We start from the raw sequence: 21,262 nt of genomic DNA on the forward strand, positions 1-21,262 counted from the left end.
ACCCACAGCAAAAAATATCCTGTGGCTGTAAAGTGTCCTTGAGAGTTTTGAAAGGCGCTTATAAATGAAATGTATTATTATTATTATTATTATTATTTTATTTTTTTATATATTTACTATATGTCTTCCTATATACTGTACATATATATTTTTTTTATTTTTTATTTTTTTATTATTTTTATATTTTCTATATTTTACTCTATGTATTCATTCTTACTCATTCTTTTCTGTTAGATTTTAATCTAGCTACTTAGCTAACTGTCTAGCAATGTTAGCTAGGTAGCTAGCTAGCTAGCTAGCTAGCTAGCTTTCAAGCTATTTGAGTTATTTCTGGGTTGAGTGAACGCCGGCGCACGTGGCTGCCACTGCTCACCCGAGTTTTGAAATGTCTGATGATTGTAAGGTGGACCACCGGCCGCTGTCTTCACGCGTGTCCGTCCGTCCCCCCGCAGGACGTGTGTCAGGAAGTGGAGAGGCTGAAGGGGGCGCTGCTGTCTTTGTCCGCCGGCGCCCGGCGACTGGGCCAGAAGGAGAACGCGGAGGCCACCGTGCAAGGGTTAACGGGCACCTTGGAAGAAAGCACTCGGCAAGCCAAAATCAAGCAGAGCGCTCTGGAGAACCTCCTAACAGCTTGGCAGAGGTATACTTTCTATATTTTGCCTATATTTATGGATTATTATGTTACTTCCGGGTTGAGTGAACGCTGGCGCGTGTGGCTGCCGCTGCTCACCCGCAGAAAAAATACCCTGTGACTGTAAAGTGTCCTTCAGAGTTTTGAAAGGCGCTTATAAATTAAATGTATTATTACGATTATCCATCCATCCGTTTTCCATTCCGCTTCTTCCTCATTAGGGTCGCGGGGGTTGCCCGAGCCTATCAGCTGTCTTCGGGCACGAGGCGGGGGACACCCTGAATTAGTTGCCAGCCAATCGCAGGGCACACAAAGACGTACAACAGTCACTCTCACACTCACACCTAGGGACAATTTGGAGTGTGGGAGTCAATCTGCCTGCCGTGCATGTTTTTGGAGTGTGGGAGGAAACCGGAGGACCCGGAGAAAACCCACGCGGGTCCGGGGAGAACATGCAAACTCCACACAGGGAGGCCGGACCGGGACGCCAACCGGCGACCTCTGCACTGTGAAGCCAGTGTGCTAACCACTCGACTACCGAGCTGCTCCATGCATTATTATTATTATTATTATTATTATTATTATTATTATTATTATTATTATTATTATTATTACTGTTGTTGTTGTTATTAGTAGTATTAGTATTATTATTGTTGTTATTATTATTATCCTTATTATTATTATTATTACTATTCTTATTACTATTGTTATTGTGCTTGTTATTATTCTGATTATGATTATGATTATTAATATTAATATTATTATGATGATGATTCTTATTCTTATTCTTATTCTCCCCAAAAATGACCAAAATGTTTTCCACTTGTGTTGACTGCAGGTATGAAAAACAACGTTGCAACTTGCTTTCCTGTCTGGAGAGGAGCGAGCTGGCCCTCAAATCCGAATGTCGCCGTCTATCGGCCGACAAAAGCAAACTCTGCGGCGAGCTGCGGGACTTGCGGGTACGGGCAAACCTGAAACCCACCAACGGGGAAATAAAGTTATTCTTATTCTTATTATTTTTTTTGGGGGGGGGGTCATGAATTTTCAGGCCTTGCAGTCAGAGATCGGGGCGCTGGAATCATCTCACGCCGAACTGCTTTCTCTCGGGACGTCACTTTATCCCAACGTTCCGGATGAAACGGCGTTCCAAATGACGGAAGAGTTGGACGTCTTGCGGACGAGACTGCGGGCCCAAAATGAAGCTCTTCCCAAAAGGTTTTGTCATATTTTTATTCATTTCACAAAACCCTGTTTGTCGTCCAGTTTGCTGTCAAGCTAAACAGCGTAGCTTAGCGCGTGATGTGGAACCGCTGATGCGTATGCGGACCTGTCGCTGCTTGGAATTGAAGCGGATTCACAATGTCAGATCATTCTTCTCGTCAATGGAAATTGACGCTACGGCAGGTGAAGGCTATCAATAGAAATGGAATTGTGGAAGGCCACTCTCCATTTGTTATTTCTTTTGCAATAATTCATCATTTCATATAAAATTTCCGTCATTCAGTTTTGTTATTGGAATGTCCGCGTTTTAGTTCAAGGGATTGAATGAGCGTGCTACATCCGTTAGCTCATATTTGCTAGCTATGTATTATCTATATAGCTATCTGGCTGGCCAGATAGCTAGATAGATATCTGTTAGCTATCTATTAGCTAGCTAGCTAGCTAGCTTTCTATCTGAGTTATTTGCGTGTTGAGTGAACGCTGCCGCGTATGGCTGCCGCTGCTCACCCACAGAAAAACGTATTCTTTGACTGTAAAGTGACCTTGAGGCGCTTATGGATGGAATGTATTATTATTATTAAAATTTCAGCATTGAGCTCGTAGCAGACGTGTGCATGCTTACAGCATGACGTCCCTGATCCACTGGTGAAAAGGACACTTTGATGCTCTCCTCTTTCATCTAGAACCGCTTCATGCGACAAAGAGTGTGCAGAAAGTGCTTCAAGTTGAATGAGTGTCTTTTTGTTGTTGTGTCTTATTTTGTTCTTTTGACTTCAAGATGGCGCCGCGACAGTGGCTGCCTTTACAGCAGCTCCTGTATTTTGTTTTTGGACTTTGATTCCTTTCATCACGTTGCTGCTGCGAAATGTCCGTTTCTCCGGAGGCTAATTGGATCCAAGGCTTTGGGTTTGCTAGCTTAACCGCTCGTCATGCCAAAGGCAAATGTTGCGCGTTTGTTTTTGTCGTCCAGAGTGGACGAGCTCCAGAAGCATTTGTCCCTCCTGGACGACTTTGACGGCCACCTTGACAAATTCTCCCAGTGGAGCGAATCCACGCTTTGCAGTCTACGCGCCGCTTCCCAGATTAGCTTCGGCGACCTGCCGGCGGCCAACGCCCGACTCAACGTAAGCCGCACGGCGCCTGGCAATTGATTGGATGGACGTTTTTGCTGCTCGCGGTCTCATCATTTTTTATATAGATATATATATATCAATATAGATATATTTTTATATGTTACATTCATTTTTGAGATGAGTCTAAAGTTGCAATTTTATTTTATTTTATTTTATTTTATTGAAATGGAACTTCTTTTTACAAATGTGACATCTGATTTTTTTTTCCTCCAATTTTTGACGTGAGAACCCAAAATTCCCATCCTTATTTATTTATTTATTCATTCATTCATGCATTCTTGCATGAATTTATTTATCTGTTTATTAATTCATTTGTATTTGTTTATTTATTCATTCATGCATGTATTCAATTATTTATTTATTACTTCATTCATTTATTAATTAATTCATGCATTCATTCATTCATGCATTTATTTTTTTTTTATATGTATTGTTTACATGCGTTTATATTTATTTCTTGCTATTTTTTATTGATTTGTTTGATGACTTGTTTTTAAGAAAGACCAAATTAATTGACAATTGTTGACATTTGATCGGAAGATCGGAAGATTGATTTTTCCCAAACGTTCCTCGGCAGGAAATCCAGACGGCCTTGCAGACGCAAGCTAGCGCCAAAGAGGAGTTAGCTGGTGAGGCGGAGACGCTCTGCCAAGGCTGCCATCCCGGCGCCGCGCAGCAGCTGCGCAGCCGACTGGACGCCCGCGTCCAGTCCTACCTGGAGGCCGGACGCCTCGTCCGCCTGCGGCTGGAGTGCCTGGGAAAAGTGTCCGCCTTCCGCCAGACGCACGGCGCCGCCGCCTCGCTTCTGCTAGCCCTGCGGCAAACGGCGGAAAGCGGCGGCCGCTGGCACCGCGGCCGAGCGGACGAGCTGCGGCGGGGGGTCTCGGCCGCCGCGCCCGACGTCTGCCGCCTGGAAAGGTTGGCCGTCGAGCTGGACGGCGGCCTCCGCAAAAGCCACTTGCGCCTGGGCGGCGGGGAATCGTGCCGGGCGCTCGCCGATGGCCTCGCCGCCCAGCTGGATGCGCTCCGGAACCTTCTGGGGACCAAGCAGAGCCAAGCCGAGGCCTCGGCGGCTCTGTGGGCCTCTTTCGGGCAGCGCGAGGAGCGGCTGCTCAAAGCCGTGGAGGACATTGAAGAAAAAGCGCAGCGTCGCAGCCTGAAAGAGGCCGGACTGGTGGCTCTTCAGCAAAGGTAACCGCGGCAACCACAAAAGCTTGAGCTGCCCGAGAAACACATCGGAGCTTCTTCTAATTTGATGACCCTTGAAATGGACACAGCCTTAGTAGCTCGGGTGCGTTTGTGGGGACACTCTCGATGTAGCCAAAGTTCCCCGCCCCCCTAGCCACAATGCCCATTCACCACTGACTCGCAGTCATATATTTTTGATCCTCTGCCACGATTGACTCTCTTAGTGCTGAAAAGCTGAGAGATGCTCCCAGTGGGCTCTTCTCAAAACACTCCACATAGAACCGCCGTATTAGTGCCGTACTGACGAGCCGGGAGATGTTCCCAGGTGGAAGCCCCGCCCCCCTAAAACTTTGGCCCTCCCCTCCAGGTTGCGCTTCTTCAATCAACTGGAAGACGAGCTGCAGTCGCACCGGCACGAGGAACAATGGCTGACAGACAAGGCGGAGCAACTGGCCCGCCGAGACCCGGACCTCGCCGGGCAGGCGCTGAAGGAGGTCGGACTGTTGCGGACCACCCGGGAGGACACCGAGAGGCTCATTGCGGAGAGGTACTGCGGGTTGTCGTCCGCGACCTCTCCTTTGAGCAAAGATTGGACGCCAACAGACTATATACTCACAGTCGTATATTCTTGATCCTCTGCAAAGACCCGATTGACTCATTTACTGCCATTCCCCAAATTTATTGAAAATATGACGTGGAGCGCCATTGACGAATTTGTTCGGGTTTTGGTTTTTCTTGCTGGGGTACCGATAAAGCGCCGATCAGACCCCTTCCACAAGGGGGCGCTATATACACCAATATGTATTTAATGCATTGTATTTTGGACAGCTGCCCTCATTTCAAGCTCGTATAACTCCAGACTCACATCAGTTCGGAATTAACTTTTTTTTTCTAATGAAAGATGAGAGTCTAAGATTTCTTACGCGTATTCCTAAAAGTCAATATTCCGCAGGTGCTGGAATTTGAGTGAACATGACAAAAACCCTGGCACTGGAGTGGACACATCGTCTGGCAGTCAATGAGTTCATATTAGTGCTGCACTAATGAGCTGAGAGGAGTTGATACATATCCATGGCCAGAAAAATCTGATGTAATCTGTTTTTTTTTTTTTTGTTTTAGTGGCCCCCATGTGGCCAAGTAAGAGCGCTACAAATGATTCTTTGTTTGATTCAGAGTACCAACAAAACAAAAAAAAACAAAATGGCTTCCTTTTTTTTGACAGACAGGAGCAGTGCAACGTTCTTACCGAGCTGACCAGAGACTACGAAATCCTCCAATCCGCCATCAGCAGCGTGATGGAGAGCACGGAACCTCTGTTGGATATCAGCTCGGTTCTGAAGGACCGGCAGGAAACCAAGCGATCCCTCAACAAGGTCAGAACCCAAATCCGCTCCGGTCGTTCTCAACTTGCGACCGATGGAACGCCTCACCCCCGATTGGCCGTTTTCCCCCATCGCTCAGCACGAAGCGGCGAAAACGATCATGGCCGACAAGCAACAGGAACTGGAGCAGTTTTCCAGCAAAGGGAAACAACTGGCCGTTGAGCTCAAGAAGGTTCCGGAGTGCCAAACGCAAACGCTCACAAAGGAGACGGAGACCTTGGTGGACCGCTGGTTGGACGTACGTCAAAAATATTACAAAATGGTCGTCACAATAATCTTTCAAGCTCATTAAAACGCAAGATCCAGCTAGCTAGCTAGCTAGCTGACTATCTATTAGCTGTAAATGCTCTAAATGATATATCCCAACCAATTACAGTGATACCTCAGCTTACAAACTTTATTGGTTCTAAGAAAGTGTGTGGAAGGTGAAAAGTTCGTCTTCCAAACATTTATTTCCCATAGGACACCATTAAAATGTGACTAATCCGTTCCCAGGTCCCCATAAAAAAGTAGTTTTCTATGAAAAAAAGCCTTAAAACTACACAAAACAGACGTGATTTTATGTATAAGAAATGTGCTATTGGATTGTAATGAAAGAAATAAAGTGTACTGTATACTAAAGTGGTTTTGTTGACCTTTGCGATGGTCGTTGATATCGTTGCCTCTTGATGATATCCGAGTGAAGTTGCCGATAATAACCTCACTCACTGTCCCCCTACTAGCTGTGGTGGGGTCTTTTTCCGTCCCATAAATAGCGAAAATACTCCACACGATAACAAACCACGTCTGCACTCAGAGAGAGGGTGTGGAAAACTGGTCCGCCAGCCACTGTGGCGCTGTTCGAAAACTAGTCCGTAAGTCTCGGAATTTAAAGTTCGTCAGGCGAAAAGTCGGTGAGCTCCCGCGTTGGTAAGCCGAGGTATCACTGTATTCTGTTCCGTTTGTTCAAGTGACCGACCGACTCGGTTTTTCGGAAAGCAGATGTCGGAAAGGCTGGATGATAATCTCCAGCGCCTGAAGCAAAGTTTGCGACTGTGGGAGGATGTGCAGCAAATTGCCGACGATGTGGAAAATTGGGCCGACGGCTGCCTGGCCGACATCAACGAGACTCTCAACAATCTCAATGACAGCCACAAGGTGGCGGCGAAACTCGCTTTGCTTCAGGTAACTTTTTTTTTTTTTTTTTTTGTATCTGACATCATGAATTTATCATGAATTAATTCACTGCCAGTCCCGAATGTATTCACAAATTGAAAATATGACGGCATTCATGAATTTGTTCAGGTTTTGTTGTCCTTACTTGGGTGCCGATAAAGCGCTGGCCAGACCGATGGCAATGGTTTTTTTCTCCTCCACAAGGGGGCGGCATTTGCCTTTTTGTCCATTCAATTGATTTCTTATTGTCTTTTATTGTATATGCAGGCATCTCATTCATCTCATCTCATACATTGGATTACAATTAATTATAACAACTAAAAAATATAATTATTTAAAATGAAATACATTATAATTAAATAACAATAACTCAAAAATAAAATTAATTAAAATGAAGATTAAAATACAATTAAATTTGATGAAATGAAATGAAAAGTCTGTCTACAAATGAAAAACAAAAATTAAAGTTCTCACTGATTGTGTCACCAGCCGTGAGATATTTTTGGCCGCAGTTCTCTTTGACACCCACAGGAACAAATTGGTGAGAAGGAAGTAAGACTGGAAAATCTGCAAAGCAAAATGGCAGAGTTGAAGAGGAGCAGCCAAAGTCAGGAAACTCCCCCAAAACTGCAAGTAGGTCCAAAACCTTCCCCGTCCCTGCTCTTTTTTGCTAGTTAATTTATTCATTAGTTTGTTTGTTTGTTTATTGATTCGTTATTAGTCATTAGTTGTTAGTTTTTATTACAAATTATCGATTATTTAATTATTATTAAATTGTTGCTGCTGTTGTTGTTATTATTATTAGTACAGTAAAGTCTCGTTATATCGATATTCAAGGGAGTCCGAAAAAATATCAATATAACAGGAACTATCGATATATCCGACCCTGTTTGCATGTAATTTTCTCCGTGCGTGCATAGAAATAGTATCGATATAACCGGGACTATCGATATATCCCATATCGATATAACCAGACTTGACTGTATTAGTATTATGATTATTATTATCGGGAGCCAAAGCCTTTGGTCCAATGGCCGCAGTTGCTGGAAAAGGACCTGAGGAAGAAGATGGACTCGGTTGGGAAGCTGCACGGGCTGGCGTGCGCAAACCTGCAAGACTTTAACGTCCAGAAGAAAGTTGTGGAGCATGACATGGCGCAGATGTCCGCTTGGCTGAAGAGCGCCGAAGACTCGTTGGTGTCCTCTCCCGCCGCTTCTCATCACCAAGACATCTTCCGAGTCAAGGTGAGGCTCCCGTCGCGTCTCATCCGGAAAGAGCGTCCTCCGTGTTTTTGCCCCCTTCTCGCCAGGAACTTCAGGAAGAGCTTGAGAATCAGCAAGGACGTATCGAGGCCGCCAGGGAAAACCTCAACGACCTTTGTCGCAAATATCCCTCGGAGGAGCTTTCCACTTTGGGCTCGGCGCTGAGCCAACTCATCAAGACGTACGAGCGCGTCAACCGAGTCTCGGCCGGGACTTTGACGTCGCGCCAGAACTGCCTCCAACAGCAATTCGACGGTGAGAAAGTTCGGTGGTCCCTCACCGCGGAGTCACGAGCATATTAACTCCTTCACTGCCAGACGATGGTCAAAAATGTGTCCATTCCAGTGCCGGCCGGGGTTTGTGTCATTGTCACTGGAATTGCGGGACCAACAGAATATTGAGTATTGCTACTACATCAACATTCAATACGGCGTTCGAAGCCTTAGACTCTCTTCTTTCATCAGAAAAAAAAGAGTTAATTCCCAAGTGACATGGGTCTGGAGTTATCTGAGCTCGAAATGGGGGCAGATGTACAAAATGTAACTTCTGCCCCCTCGTGGGAGAAGGTGGTGTGCAGGGTTCCGAAGGTCACGGCTCACAGGCTAAATCCACCGGCGAGGTGATTCCGAGACCCAAATCTTTTTCTTTGGACCCATCTGTTAGATCAAGTTGAGGAATTCCACCGCTGGCTTGTGGAGCAGAAGGAGATTGTCAAAGAATGCGGCGACCGTTCCGGAGACGCTCACGCGGTCGAAGGCAAATTACGGAAACTGGAGGTACGTGTACCTTTTGGATTGGATTGTGACGAGAGAACCGACGGACGCAGAGACTTTCTGTTTTCTTTTTTTTTCTCAGGGTGCCACGGAGCGCATGGAGGAAGGCAAGCTCCATCTAAGGCGGCTTTGCGAGGAAGGGGAGAAGCTCCTGCTCCACCTCCCCAAAGCCAACGCCGGCCAGGTCCAGCAGCACCTGTCCTCCATCCAGCAGGACTGGGACAACTTTGTGGAGCAGTGCGGACAGAACCGACAACTCCTGGAGGACAGCGCCTCGCTCGTGAAAGGGTAAGAAACTCTGCAATTCACTTCCACCTAACAGCCGTTATATTGACTCCCTCCCTAGTTTCAAAAGCCATCTGTTTAAAATTGCGTTTTTCTTAAAAAAAAAAAAAAAAAAACGTTTTTCTGATGAAACAAAAAAGTGGTGTCGGTTGTCCTTTGAAAGCCGAGGAAATATTTGAGTCAAATGAAACATTTGTCTCTCTCTTTCTTTTTTTTTGGAAGATTTGAAGGTCGCCTGAAGAAACTCAAGTGTTGGTTGGAGCACATGGAGAAGATGACTTCAGATCTGCTCCAAGTCAAACAATGCGCTCCAGAAAAGGCTTTGCTCCAACAGGTGGAAGAATATCAGCAGGAAGCGCTCAAAGAAAGGTACCTTACACATGAATTCCGCTCGATTCCGTTACCCAGAATGCACCGCGCAACCCAGAAATGGACACATGTGGTGCCCCCTGCTGGAGGATTAACGCAGTGCACGTCACACTCGAACATGGAGAAAAAAAAGGAGTCCAACAAGTCTGTTTATTTTTTTTTTTAGAGATTCATTTGAGCGCTTGTGCCAGGAAGCGCAGGCCCTGAACGAAGGCGGGCGAGGCGACGGCGGCGAGACGCGCGTGTCGGCTCAGCTGCAGTCGCAGCATCAGGCTTTGCTGCGACGAGGACGCGACGAGCGGCGAAGCTGCCAACTGACTTTGCAGGAGCAGCAGGCCTTCGACCGGACCCTGCGGGACACCTGGACTTGGCTGCACGGGGTCCAGGAGCGTCTGGCCTCGCTCAACAGTACCGTCGGCGACAAGGAGGTCCTGGAGAAGAGGCTTCTTCTCGTGCAGGTCAGAGAGCCCACGAGGAAAATGGCCAGCGGGGTTTTTCGAGGTTTTTTTTTTTTTTTTACTTTGGCTAGCAAGCGCTAACATGAGTTCTGGATTTTTAGCAGGAATAAATCAATAAATATGTGAATAAATTAATAAATACGATCGATATTCTCGGAAAAAATATCGATATAACCGGGACTATCGATATATCCATGATTTTCTCCGTGCGTGCATAGAAATAGTATCGATATAAACGGGACAATCCCATATCGATATAACGAGACTTTACTGTACGTGAATAAATCAATAAATACATCAAATACAAACAAATAAATTGAATAAGATTGAAACAAATTGAATCAGATCTAATCTATTTTAATCTTGTAACATCATCAAAGTTCCAGAAAAAGACCCTAAAAACAAAGCTGGTGTGGTTGTTGGACTAGGATGTCCTGCTGATGAAGGGCGAAGGCGAGGTGAAACTCAACATGGCGGTCGGAAAAGGGGAACAAGTCCTGAAGCACAAGCGGACGGAAGGTCAGGAGGTCATTCGCTCGCAGCTTCAGAGTCTGAAGGACGCTTGGGCCAATATGTTGATCACCTCCATCAGCTGCCACAGGTACACGTCACCTCACGCACAACATGGCGCAAATAGCCCATAGCGACGCAGCTATTTGCTTATATTCGAAAAAAAGAAAATAAAAAAATGAATGCTCATATTTATTTTTATTCAGGCGGAACTCTGGGAAATAAATCTGGGACCTAATCCTCGCAAATGTCCACATTTTCATATTTTTCATGAAATAATATTTATTTTTATCCATGGAGAAATCTGGGAAATAAAACTGTGACCTAATCCTCGCAAATTTCTCGACCAATCAAACCAGTCCAATGTCAACATGTTTAGCTCGTACACTCAAATGTGTGACTTCAAAATTCCAAAACTGACCAAAGGTATCCCAAAAACCGACCGACTCAACCCGTTCACTTTTTGACGTGTTCCATGAAACGCCGTTCGTAAGTGTTCACGCGGCATTTCTAGACAGCTAGCAAGCGCCAATTTCCTCCTCGCAGTCGACTGGAGTGGACGGTGGCCCAGTGGAGCAGTTTCCAGGAGAACAAGAACCACCTGCAGCAATGGATGGAGTCTGTAGAGCAGGAACTGGGTGCCCTTCTCCCCCAGCAACCCGGCCTCAAGGAGAAATCCGCCCTCCTGGAGCGCCTCGGGGTTCTCCGGGCGGACGTAGACGCCCACGCCGCCGCCTTGTCGCGTCTTACGGACAAGGCCGTGGAGCTGTACGAAAAGTCCGCTGACCAGACCTTTGGACCGGACTCGCGGGCGGAACTCAACGCGCATTTTGCGGATATCTCAGCCGTGGTTGAGGTAAGGCCAACTCGTGTAAATACGCCGACAATAAAATGTAGGGTGCCGGTCGGTTTTGGGGCGAGTCGTCCATATCTAGAATTAGCATTTGAACGATGGAATCCACGTGTTGTTTCTCATAGGGGAAGATCCAGTGCATGCAAAGCATCGTGTCCGAGCACGAGCAGTACCTGGACGCCGTTAGAGACTTCAGCGACTGGCTCGTCTCAGCCAAGGAGGAACTCCAACGCTGGTCCGACCTGTCGGGAGATTCGGCCTCCATTAGAAGAAAACTGGCCAAGGTCCAGGTGAGCGATCGTCACATCCGTTTCGTTCGGGACTTAACTCCCCTGTTAGGTTGCAAGATTCCCCTCCGATCCGTGGACTGCAGCGCAGATTCGTCAGGGTCTGTTGTTTGTTTGTTTCACAGGAACTCCTGGACTCCAAACAGCAAGGCCGAGAGAGGCTCAACCGGGCGCAAAGATGCGGGGCAGTGGCAAGAGATCATACCGGCTCGGGGGGATACGAGGCCATCGAGCGCGAAGAGGCGACCCTCCTGTCCGGTTGGGAACAGTGGGAACGCGCCGCGATTCAGACCCGAGCCGATTTGGAGACCGCCCTCTCTCAGATGACCGCGTCCGAGCAGGAGTTCGGTAGTCTGTCGGCGCAACTGGAGCGGGACATGGAGGATTTGGGGCGTCACCTTAGCGACTGCCGTCTTGGACTGGGGCAGGCCGAGGATAAAACCGATGGGGAGGACGCGGTGACAAGCTGGCAGATTGCAAAGGTGAGTTTGGTATCTGGGGCATAGAACCACAGTGGCGACGAACCGGAGTCCAAATATTTGCGCCTGTAGACTCGCCAGTTTGTTCAGTGCCGGTCAAATGTTTGGACTCTGCACTGGTAGTCGCATATTTTGGACATCAGAACCAGAGAAAAATGAAACTGTGACGGTTCCCCAGGGTACGTTGGAAGAACTCGTCAAAGCCGAGCCCACGTGCGACCGCCTGAAGACGCGGCTCAACGATCTGTGCCGCTTGTCCAGAGACGTGGCCGCCCAATCCCATAAAGTTTCTGCCCTCATTAAGGAATACAACAGGTATTCCATCGACCAAATACCTTGCAAAAAGTAGAACAAGTGATCAGACCCAAAGTCCGGTCCGAATGTGGTCTAGCAAGTTTTAAAATGCACAGATGATTTCCCCAAAAACCCATTGCTATTTTTTGGGGTTTGCTCCTAGTTTGAGTCTCCGAGCCGCCAAGTTGTGCCAGAGCAACGAGAAGTTGCAGGAACAGGGATTCCGCTCCGCCTACAGGGAGTTCCAGCGGTGGTTGGTCAACACCAAGATCAACATGGCCAAATGCTTTGACGCACCGCAAAATCTCTCTGAGGCTTTGACCAGCTTGCAAAAAATCCAGGTAACTGCTAATCGGGTACTCTCACAAGGAACAGATGTAGCACGATTGCTAAATTTGAAGCTCACTTTGGAATCAAACAAGAGAAATTGACGTTGTAGCGAACGTCCAAAGCTAGCGTTAGCCCGATGTCCGTCGTCTAGGTGCGCAAGGTGTTCTCTCATCACGGTCACTTCCTCCTCAGGAGTTTCTAAGCGACAGAGAGCTGGGTCAGTCCAAAGTCAACGCGGTGGCGGTCACGGGTGAGCGTCTCTCCATGATCGCGGCCAAAGACAACGTCGAGTCGGTTCGGACGAAGACCGGTCACGCTCTTGAGGACTGGAAGAACATCACGTCCAACCTTCACAACAGAGAGCTCGATCTACAAGTGAGCGAATGTCGGGTTATCGTGGTTTTCAAAAGTAGTGAGCTAACAGAAAAGTTATTGTTTTCGTTTTCAGAACCTCGTGTCGCAGATGAAGGACTTTGAGACCAGCGCTGAGCCCCTCCAAGAGTTCCTGAATGCCACCGAGATGGCCGTGCAGGAGAGCAGCACGCGGCTTCACGATCTACCTGCCAAGAAGACGGAGCTCCATAAACTGCAGGTAGCATGTTGGAAAAATTGCTCATCTCATCTTCACCCAAGTTAGCATTTCATCCAGATAATATTTGGAAGTAAAATCAAAAGTTAATGTTGAAGCTACATTAACATTGCCAGCTAATGCTCTGAAGTTAGACCTAATAATAGGGATAATATTGGAACCTAAACTCAAAAATTAGCATTGGGAGTTCCTGTTGCAAACTGGGCTTCATCCTCAAGGTTAGAGAAAACATTGGAAGCTAGTTTCAGAAGGCAACACGAGGACTAATGTTAAAGCTAACTTTATGAGCAACATAACATTGCAAGCTAATACTCTAGCTTAGGTCTAACGTTAGTTAGTAACGTTAATTATAGAGATAATATTGCAAGCTACACACAAAAGCTAGTGTTGGGAGTTGCTTTTCACAAGCTAATTCGAATAAAACAGCGTTGGTGGCAGCATTGGAAGCTAAAGTTGAAGCTGATGTTGAATGAAAACTTTAGGCTTCATCTCCATGGTTATACAAAACAATAAAAGCTAACATGAGGGTTAATATCTTAGCTAGCTTTTGAAGCTTCATTAACATTGCAGGCTAATGCTGGACCCAATAATAAGGATAGTATTGAAGATTCAACTCAAAAGCTAGCATTGGGAGTTCGTGTTGACAAGCTAATACGACAAAAAACATTATTGGTGGTATGATTGGAAGCTAAAGTTGAAGCTAATGTCAGATGCAAACTTTGGGCTTCCAAGATTCAAGAAAACATTGGAAGCTAGCCTCCGAAGCTCAGACCGGCGCTAATGTTGAAGCTAACTTTGGAAGGTACATTAACATTACAAGCTAATACTCTGTCTTGATGTCAAAGATAAGATTGGAAGCTAACGTTGAAGATGACGTGGAAAGCTAAGATGGGAGGAAACACCGTTTTCAAGCCAAACTCAGAAACTTTAGCGCTAAAGTCTCTGCTCACGTTGGTCTCGTTGGCTTTCCTTTACGGCTAAGTCCTCTTAACACCCGCTTCTTTGTTCCCTCTTGCGCGCTTTCCGACCAAAACCTGCTTGTGCGCTTTCAGTCCGTGCTGGAGGAGCTCGCCTCCCACCGAGTCCAGCTCAGCAGGCTCAAAGAGAAGGCCCAGCGACTGTTGGAGGAACACGCGGCCGGCAAGGCTTTTGTGCACCGCGTCTCGCAGCTCTCTGCTCAGTTCTTCACTTTAAACAACCTGACCAAGGTACGGGAACACCTTGCCATTTGTCTCTGGTTGCTAGGGGGGCGTGCGTCAGCGATAGCGTCGTACAATACCAAAGTCTGATGATTAGAAACAAGTTGAGAATTAAAGGACAACCGACACCATTTTTGGGGGTGTTTTTGTGTTGTCTAAGCAACGGTCTCAGGCAATAGAAGAGGTTGAAAAACTTGTTTGGATGAACGAAAAGCAGCTAGCAGGCGACAGTGTGAGTGAGGGTATTATCGCCGAGAAAGCACGGCAACTTCACTCAGATGTCATCAAGACCACGGCAACGACATCAATGACCATCACAAAGGTCAATAAAATGACTTTATTATACCGTGCAGTTTATTTCTTTAATTACAATACCATAGCACATTTATTATACATAAAATAAGGTATATTTTTTGTAGTTTTAAGGCCTATTTAGTCGAAAATTAAGTTTTTGGGGGACCTGGGAACCTATTATTCTCATTTTTAATGGTTTCTTATAGGAAATAAATGTTTGGAAGACAAAATCTTTGCCTTACACACACTTTCTGTGAACCAATTAAGTTTATGTCATTGAATAATCATTAATTATGACAACATTGAAAGGACAACCGACACCATTTTTTTTTGTTTCCTAACTGACATCAGAAAAACATTTTATAGCGTCTCAAATAGCCAAAACACGCAGGCTGATATTTTCAGTCAAATGAAAAATACCAATAAAGTGTCCCAAAACTGCCTCATAATGAGCTCGGTAGATTCAGAAAAGCCCGCCCCCTTTGTTCGGGATGTCACGACAGGATACTCCTTTACAAACTGCCTTGCTCCAGAATCAAAACAATGGCTTCAGAGAGTTCAGATTGGGAAAAAGATCCTTTCTTGTTACTTATCCAGTTATGAATATGATTCAAATAGTTCTGAAAAGGAAAGCATAAATGTTTGCACTCGATGAAAGAAGTCCTTCCGTATCAATTGGAGCCGTCTGGACTCCAATGTAGCGCCCAGAAAATGCACAAGATGGCGCCCAAGCTCCGTTGGAAATGGGCTGATTTGTCCGCTGGCAATTGGTGTCAACTTACACCTTCTTTATGCGTCAAATGCGCTCAGTCGAAGTCATTCGAAGTCATTTTACAAATTATGACGGCAACTTGTCCGGAGGTGTCGGGTGTCCTTTAACTTTCATGACGACGACGAGCATCGTTTTGGTATTTTCATCTTTCTTTTCGGACAACAGGAGAAGGCGTCGCGGATCGACCGCATCGTGAGCGAGCACCAGGTGTTCGACCACGGACTGAAGGAGCTCCAGAACTGGGTGGCCGACACCAGCCACATGCTTCAGACCTACTGCGCCCCGACGGCTGATAAAAACGTCCTGGATAGCCGGATGATCAAACTGGAGGTAGCGCCATTCCATATCCTGGATAGCTTTGTTAGCTTTATGCCTGTGTCAGCTCTCAGTCGTACAGGAGTGGTCCATCGATGAGATGGTTTCTTCAGCCGCCATCTGAACTTCTTTGACGGTGTCGCTTCTTATCCAAGAGGCTTTGTCAGCGAACTAAAAATTGTTGCTGGTAGTATCGGCCCTATATATATCCCTGCTGTCCAGAGGTGGCGGTGCCAGACCTCTGCTATGATAGGTCCCTGCTCTCAGGTTGGGGGGAGCAGAGGACTATTCCCTGAGGCTACACTGATTACTTCTATTGTCCTGACTGATTATGGGGTCTACGACTGGCCTGATTGCCCCATTTGCTCTGGTATCACCTCATGAGCATAACTTAGCCTATGTTGCCTCAGAAGTCTATTGTAGGAACGATCCAAATTGAACCTCACCCCACCATGGCGATTTAGTGAAGGGTTTTGCTGTTTTATGAAAATAGCTCCTTTTACTCCCCTTTGTTAGCAGGACAATGTTTCACGTGGCGATGGATTGTTCTAGGCCTTGCTGACTGCACGCCAAGAGAAGGAAATCCAGCTGAAGATGCTAATCACCAGAGGGGAGTCGGTTGAAAGAAACACCTCGAGCAGCGGCGTGGCGGCGCTCCAAGAACAAATCCAGGAAGTGAAAGACTCTTGGGACTCTTTGCTGTCCGCGTGCGTTCAGAGCAAAGGGTGAGGAATCAATCGTCAATGGCGCATCTCAAACGTGGAAATATCGATGGAGGTGCTCCACTTGAAGGGATTCCAAAGACTGATTGCCCCCCTTTTGAACCGACAGCCAACTGGAAGCTTCTCTGTCCCAGTGGACCAGTTACCAGGAGGACGTGCGGCAGTTTGTGAGCTGGCTGGAACACGTGGAGGACAACCTGGACCCGGCTGATAAATTGTATCCCGAGATGCGAGATAAAAGTGCTCTTCTCAGCAGAGCCAAGGTGACAAATAACTGACAAATAAACAAAATGAAAAACATTTTTTTTATTCCAAGGTCCTCTTCCCATTGACAAACACGAAATCAATCCACACTACCATGCTTTGTAAATATGTGGGCGTCAATAAAGAGATAAAGATAAATAAATAATAATGAATACAAACACAAATAATAATAATCATACCTTTGATCTATAAGCGCCTTTCAAATTGCCACAACAGTGATTTGAAATGTTCATTTTGCTACATTGTGACTTTGATTTGAATTGATCGGCTATTGATCACCTTCCCCCCTCCCCCATAACTGAACCTTGCTGCGGTTGCAGCTCCTGTACGAGGAAGTACTCGGCCACGACGGCCTGCTGGCCACCATGGTGGCAAAGAGCGCAAGCATCGGCGAGAACTACGTAACCCAACTGGAGCTGCAGGAGCTTCAAGAGCGCTACAACGGCATCAAAGATAACGCTATGGTAACGCCACGTCGCTGGATTTCGAAGCAACACTGGATTGCGACGCTGGTTTCTGACCCCTAGGGGGCCGTTGGCAAAGCGGAGGAGCTGGTGAAGGCTCACCAAGACTATCAACGGGGCCTTCAAGCATTTGAGGACTGGCTGGAAGAAGAACAGGAGAAACTAGGCTGCTACACGCAGCTTGAGGGCGACGTCGATATGCTGGAGGAGACGCTGCAAAAATTGCAGGTCGGCGCATCATTGAGGACTTTGCTAGCTGGGCCTTCAAGGAAGGAATTTCGTGTTTGAAATCAGAGCCCTGGAGTTTTCAATATTGATGACATGCTCGACCTGGTGGCCTAGTGGTTAGCGCGTTGACCTCACATTGCAAAAGTTGTGGATTCGATCCCAGATGCGATGTGTGGAGTTAGTATGTTCTCCTTTGGACTGGGTGGGTTTTCTTCGGGTATTCCGGTTTCCTCCCGCATTCCAGAAACATTCATGGCTGGCTTATTGAACATCCAAAATGATCTCTCGGTGTGAATATGAGCGCAAATGGTTGTTTGTCTGCGGGTGCCCTACGATTGGCTGTCAACCGGTTCAGGGTGTCCCTCGCCTACTGCCCAAAATCGGCCGGGATAGGCTCCGGCACCACCTGGGACCCTAATGAGGATAAAACGGTTCAAAAAATGGATGGGTGGACTTTTTAAACTCTGAGATTTTTCCCACCGCAGGAACTGCAACTGGACTGCACCGAGGGCCAGGCTCTCCTCAACACCCTTCTGGTCAACCGAGAGCTGGTCGCTCCCTGGGGTCCGCCGCAGATCGAAGAGCGAGCCGTGGAAACGCAGCAGCGGGAGTGGAGGCTATACCAGGCCCGGCTGGCCGACGCCAGGGCTCAGCTCAACAGCGCGTTGGCCAAACTCCGGCAAATGGAGCAGAAGTTCCAGCGTCTGGACAGCTGGTTGAAGGCCATGGAGACCAAAGCGCAACTGCGAGTCCACCGCCGCTCCGATCGCGCCACCAAAGATGCCCAACTGCAGTTGCTCAAGGCTCGTGTTAGCCATTTGCCCGTGCGGCTATCTGCCGGCGTTGCTCATTGGCTTTTCCTTTGCGCAGACGTGGCAAGAGGAAGTGCTGGTTTATCAAGAGGAGATGGAGGGCCTCAGTGTTTTAGCTCAGCAAGTTCTGGATGAGACCCGTATTAGCAGCCATATCAGTACCAGAGCGACCCAGATCACAGCTCGCTATCACGCCTTGATACTGCACCTACTGGTTAGCTTTCAATGTTGAGAATGCCCCAAATAGTACCTTGAATTTGTCTTCTTTGGTTGCAGGAGACCATCAAGCAGCTGCAGGAGGAAGTGTCCTGCATTGAAGAGGCACAATGTGTCTTCGGCAACTTCTCGGATTGGCTCCAGGCTGCTCAGAAGAGCCATCGCGCCCTGGTCGGAACTCCAGATGCGGTAGATCGCACCGCCATGGAGAGAAAGATGAAGAAATTGGAGGTTGGTTCTTGTGATTATTGTCTCGGTGCGGCTGTGTTCGTACTCATGGATTTTTGGTTGACCATTGTGTGTGTTTCTTTGTTCTCAGGCCCTTCAGGCGGACATGGAGCAGGGACACGGAAACCTGAAGACCGTCAGGGAAAAGACAGAGCGAGCTGCCGTCTTCTTAGAGGAAGCCGAAGCAGAGCAGCTGAGGGAGGATGTGGGCGGCCAGCTGGGCCGACTGGAGGACCTGTTGGGGGCTCTGCGTGCCCAGCAGAACGCTCTGGAGAAATGCATCTCGCTCTCCAAAGACTTTATGGATAAATACAAGGTCCAGGCCCAGTGGGTGCTGGAAACCAAGGTCCTGTTGGCATCCGGCGTGGAGTCTAAAGCCGAGCTCTATCAGAAGAAGGCCCAGCTTGCAAAGTACAAGGTAAACGAAACCATGACCATGTCTCGAAACGTCACCAATCTGAACTTGGAACGATCAGTTTTCTTCAAATGTCTTGTCTGTGCCAATGAAACATTCTGACCTACCCCTGCGCTATTCACAGACCATCCAGCAGATGGTTCAGTCGCACGAATCGTCTGTGAAATGTGTGATGGAGAAGGGTGAAGCCCTGCTGGACGCCGTCCACGACCCAGTCATTAGTGACTACATGAAAAGCTTGCAAGCAGACTTTCTGGAGCTCTGCTTGTTAGCCAAGGTACCCATGGTCTCAACCACGTCACGTTTCGGAGCTGCGCCTCTCGCCCATGTGACTCTGTGACCTACGGTGTTTAATTTCAGACGCAGGTCCAGAACTTAATGGAATGGGTTAAGGACCATGAGGATTACAACAGTGAACTGCAGGATGTGGAGAGATGGCTCCTGCAGATGTCGAGTCGGCTGGTCACGTCTGAATCCATGCAGACCAGCAGCATGGAGATGGCGACCCAACAACTGGCCCGGCACAAGGTGACTACTGAGGGAGATCTCAGGACGGACGTGACTGACTCGGATTGTTGAAGTGGTGGAAATTGAATATGGGGAATAACTTCCAGTCATGGGTGGGGGGGGGGGTAGTCAGACCACCTTCTTATCTTCAATTTTAAGTTCCTTTGAATGCCTCGTACAGCTGTAGGTGTGTCATGTGACCAACTAAAATTTCAAATGAAAAATTTTCACCACTGGATTTAGATTCCTGTATTTAGAGCCAAGCTTCAGTTTTATCAATTTCTCCAGGCCATTATGGAGGACATTGTCGGTTTCGAGGAACGTCTCACCATCTTGAAGCAGAAAGGAGAAGAACTGGTCTCAAGCTGCACCGACCAAGTTCAAGCTAAGATCAGCCAACAGGTCCGGGCTCACCAGCAGGGTACCGGTGATAGCTACTCTGCCATATGCAGCACAGCTCAACGGGTGAGTCATGCCATCCTCCCCCCGGTAAAATTGTTGTCAGCCCAACATTCAGGGGGAAATAAAAGTCTTTCATCGTGAAAATTCTGCTCATAGATCCAGCAAAGCCTGGACCGAGAACTCCAGAAACATGTCAACCACCAGGATACCCTCCAGCAGTGCCAATCGTGGCTGACCGCCGTGGAGGAGGAAATCCGGGAAAACCACCAGGAACCATCCGGGCTGCAGGAAGCTCTTAAACAGGTCACACACAAAAAACATTCTCCGAGGTGTTTACTGATTTTCGTGTGATTGTCACAAAGTGTGTTCCTTGGTTTTAAAGGTGAAGCATAACAGGGCCCTCCAGGAGCAGGCCAGCACCTACCTAGATCTGGTGTGTTCAGTATGCGACCTCTCCGACGACGCCGTTCAAGTGACAGCGGCTGAGGTCCAGAGGGTCAAAATTACTGTAAGAATCGTCAACCCCCCAATTCATCCTGGAGAATCCACGTCATAGCAAGACTAAATACAATTTTTCGTATTTGTTTTTGTAGATTGAAGAAAGGATGTCAATCGCTCAGGAGCTCTCGGAGGGCTGGAGGGAGATTAAGGAGCAGAAGCAAGATCTGTTCAGCCTGTTCCAAGATATGGAACAACATCTCCTCTGTTTGTCCAGAAGACCTGCAGAGTTGGAAACAAAAATAGCCCAGAACATGTTGTCTCAAGCCCAGGTAGTTCTCCAGATTGCACCCCCCCCCCCGAACATTAATTGCAAATGAACTAAAACGATGCTTTTCAAGTTCATTCCGTGACCATGCGTGTAACGTTTATGACTTCTACGCAGGAATGTAGCCAGCAGCTCCAGTCCAAGCAAAATATCCTGACCCAGATGACAGAGAGAGTGAGCAAATTGTCTCCGGGTCAAGACTCCACCGAACACGCTGAGCTGGACCGCCTGAGTCATTCCTGGCTAGAACTTTGCCACCAGGCCAGCAGGCTGCAAGTCCAGAGGGAGGAGGATCTGCAACGGTCCAAAGAGTACCACGACTGCATTTCTGCTGTAGAGGCACTCTTTGAGCAGGTGTCCAAAGAGTGGGACAACCTGGCCAGGTATGTCATCAGGTAGGATAACTATTGTAAATTAATGGATGACTAGAGATGTTATCATCCCTATTATTTCTTT

General features: G+C 47.4%; 1 protein-coding gene across 13 annotated transcripts in view; it reads left to right on the forward strand.

Moving 5' to 3' along the window:
* Window positions 1-21,262, forward strand: part of syne1b (spectrin repeat containing, nuclear envelope 1b) — an 81,407-nt gene that overhangs the window by 20,836 nt on the left and 39,309 nt on the right. For 11 of the 13 annotated variants that reach the window (XM_089004511.1, XM_089004509.1, XM_089004496.1 and 8 more), the window contains 41 exons: window positions 453-640; window positions 1,470-1,593; window positions 1,683-1,849; window positions 2,826-2,979; window positions 3,566-4,179; window positions 4,544-4,723; window positions 5,399-5,549; window positions 5,638-5,796; window positions 6,540-6,722; window positions 7,245-7,346; window positions 7,754-7,957; window positions 8,023-8,230; window positions 8,639-8,751; window positions 8,831-9,036; window positions 9,256-9,402; window positions 9,569-9,860; window positions 10,289-10,461; window positions 10,917-11,226; window positions 11,349-11,513; window positions 11,636-11,992; window positions 12,168-12,304; window positions 12,447-12,624; window positions 12,806-12,988; window positions 13,062-13,205; window positions 14,255-14,410; window positions 15,633-15,797; window positions 16,335-16,507; window positions 16,614-16,767; window positions 17,089-17,232; window positions 17,296-17,460; window positions 17,946-18,263; window positions 18,331-18,486; window positions 18,549-18,719; window positions 18,808-19,134; window positions 19,256-19,408; window positions 19,492-19,659; window positions 19,927-20,103; window positions 20,197-20,343; window positions 20,423-20,548; window positions 20,634-20,810; window positions 20,924-21,201. In XM_089004511.1, coding sequence (XP_088860637.1) covers window positions 453-640; window positions 1,470-1,593; window positions 1,683-1,849; window positions 2,826-2,979; window positions 3,566-4,179; window positions 4,544-4,723; window positions 5,399-5,549; window positions 5,638-5,796; window positions 6,540-6,722; window positions 7,245-7,346; window positions 7,754-7,957; window positions 8,023-8,230; window positions 8,639-8,751; window positions 8,831-9,036; window positions 9,256-9,402; window positions 9,569-9,860; window positions 10,289-10,461; window positions 10,917-11,226; window positions 11,349-11,513; window positions 11,636-11,992; window positions 12,168-12,304; window positions 12,447-12,624; window positions 12,806-12,988; window positions 13,062-13,205; window positions 14,255-14,410; window positions 15,633-15,797; window positions 16,335-16,507; window positions 16,614-16,767; window positions 17,089-17,232; window positions 17,296-17,460; window positions 17,946-18,263; window positions 18,331-18,486; window positions 18,549-18,719; window positions 18,808-19,134; window positions 19,256-19,408; window positions 19,492-19,659; window positions 19,927-20,103; window positions 20,197-20,343; window positions 20,423-20,548; window positions 20,634-20,810; window positions 20,924-21,201 — 7,994 coding nt within the window. The remainder of the gene's footprint in view (window positions 1-452; window positions 641-1,469; window positions 1,594-1,682; window positions 1,850-2,825; window positions 2,980-3,565; window positions 4,180-4,543; window positions 4,724-5,398; window positions 5,550-5,637; window positions 5,797-6,539; window positions 6,723-7,244; window positions 7,347-7,753; window positions 7,958-8,022; window positions 8,231-8,638; window positions 8,752-8,830; window positions 9,037-9,255; window positions 9,403-9,568; window positions 9,861-10,288; window positions 10,462-10,916; window positions 11,227-11,348; window positions 11,514-11,635; window positions 11,993-12,167; window positions 12,305-12,446; window positions 12,625-12,805; window positions 12,989-13,061; window positions 13,206-14,254; window positions 14,411-15,632; window positions 15,798-16,334; window positions 16,508-16,613; window positions 16,768-17,088; window positions 17,233-17,295; window positions 17,461-17,945; window positions 18,264-18,330; window positions 18,487-18,548; window positions 18,720-18,807; window positions 19,135-19,255; window positions 19,409-19,491; window positions 19,660-19,926; window positions 20,104-20,196; window positions 20,344-20,422; window positions 20,549-20,633; window positions 20,811-20,923; window positions 21,202-21,262) is intronic. The other 2 variants (XM_089004500.1, XM_089004512.1) reach the window with 1 other exon arrangement.

This window comes from Hippocampus bargibanti, linkage group LG09 (assembly GCF_051943395.1).
Source record: "Hippocampus bargibanti isolate YZ-2025 linkage group LG09, ASM5194339v1, whole genome shotgun sequence".
Classification (NCBI taxonomy): Eukaryota; Metazoa; Chordata; class Actinopteri; order Syngnathiformes; family Syngnathidae; genus Hippocampus; species Hippocampus bargibanti.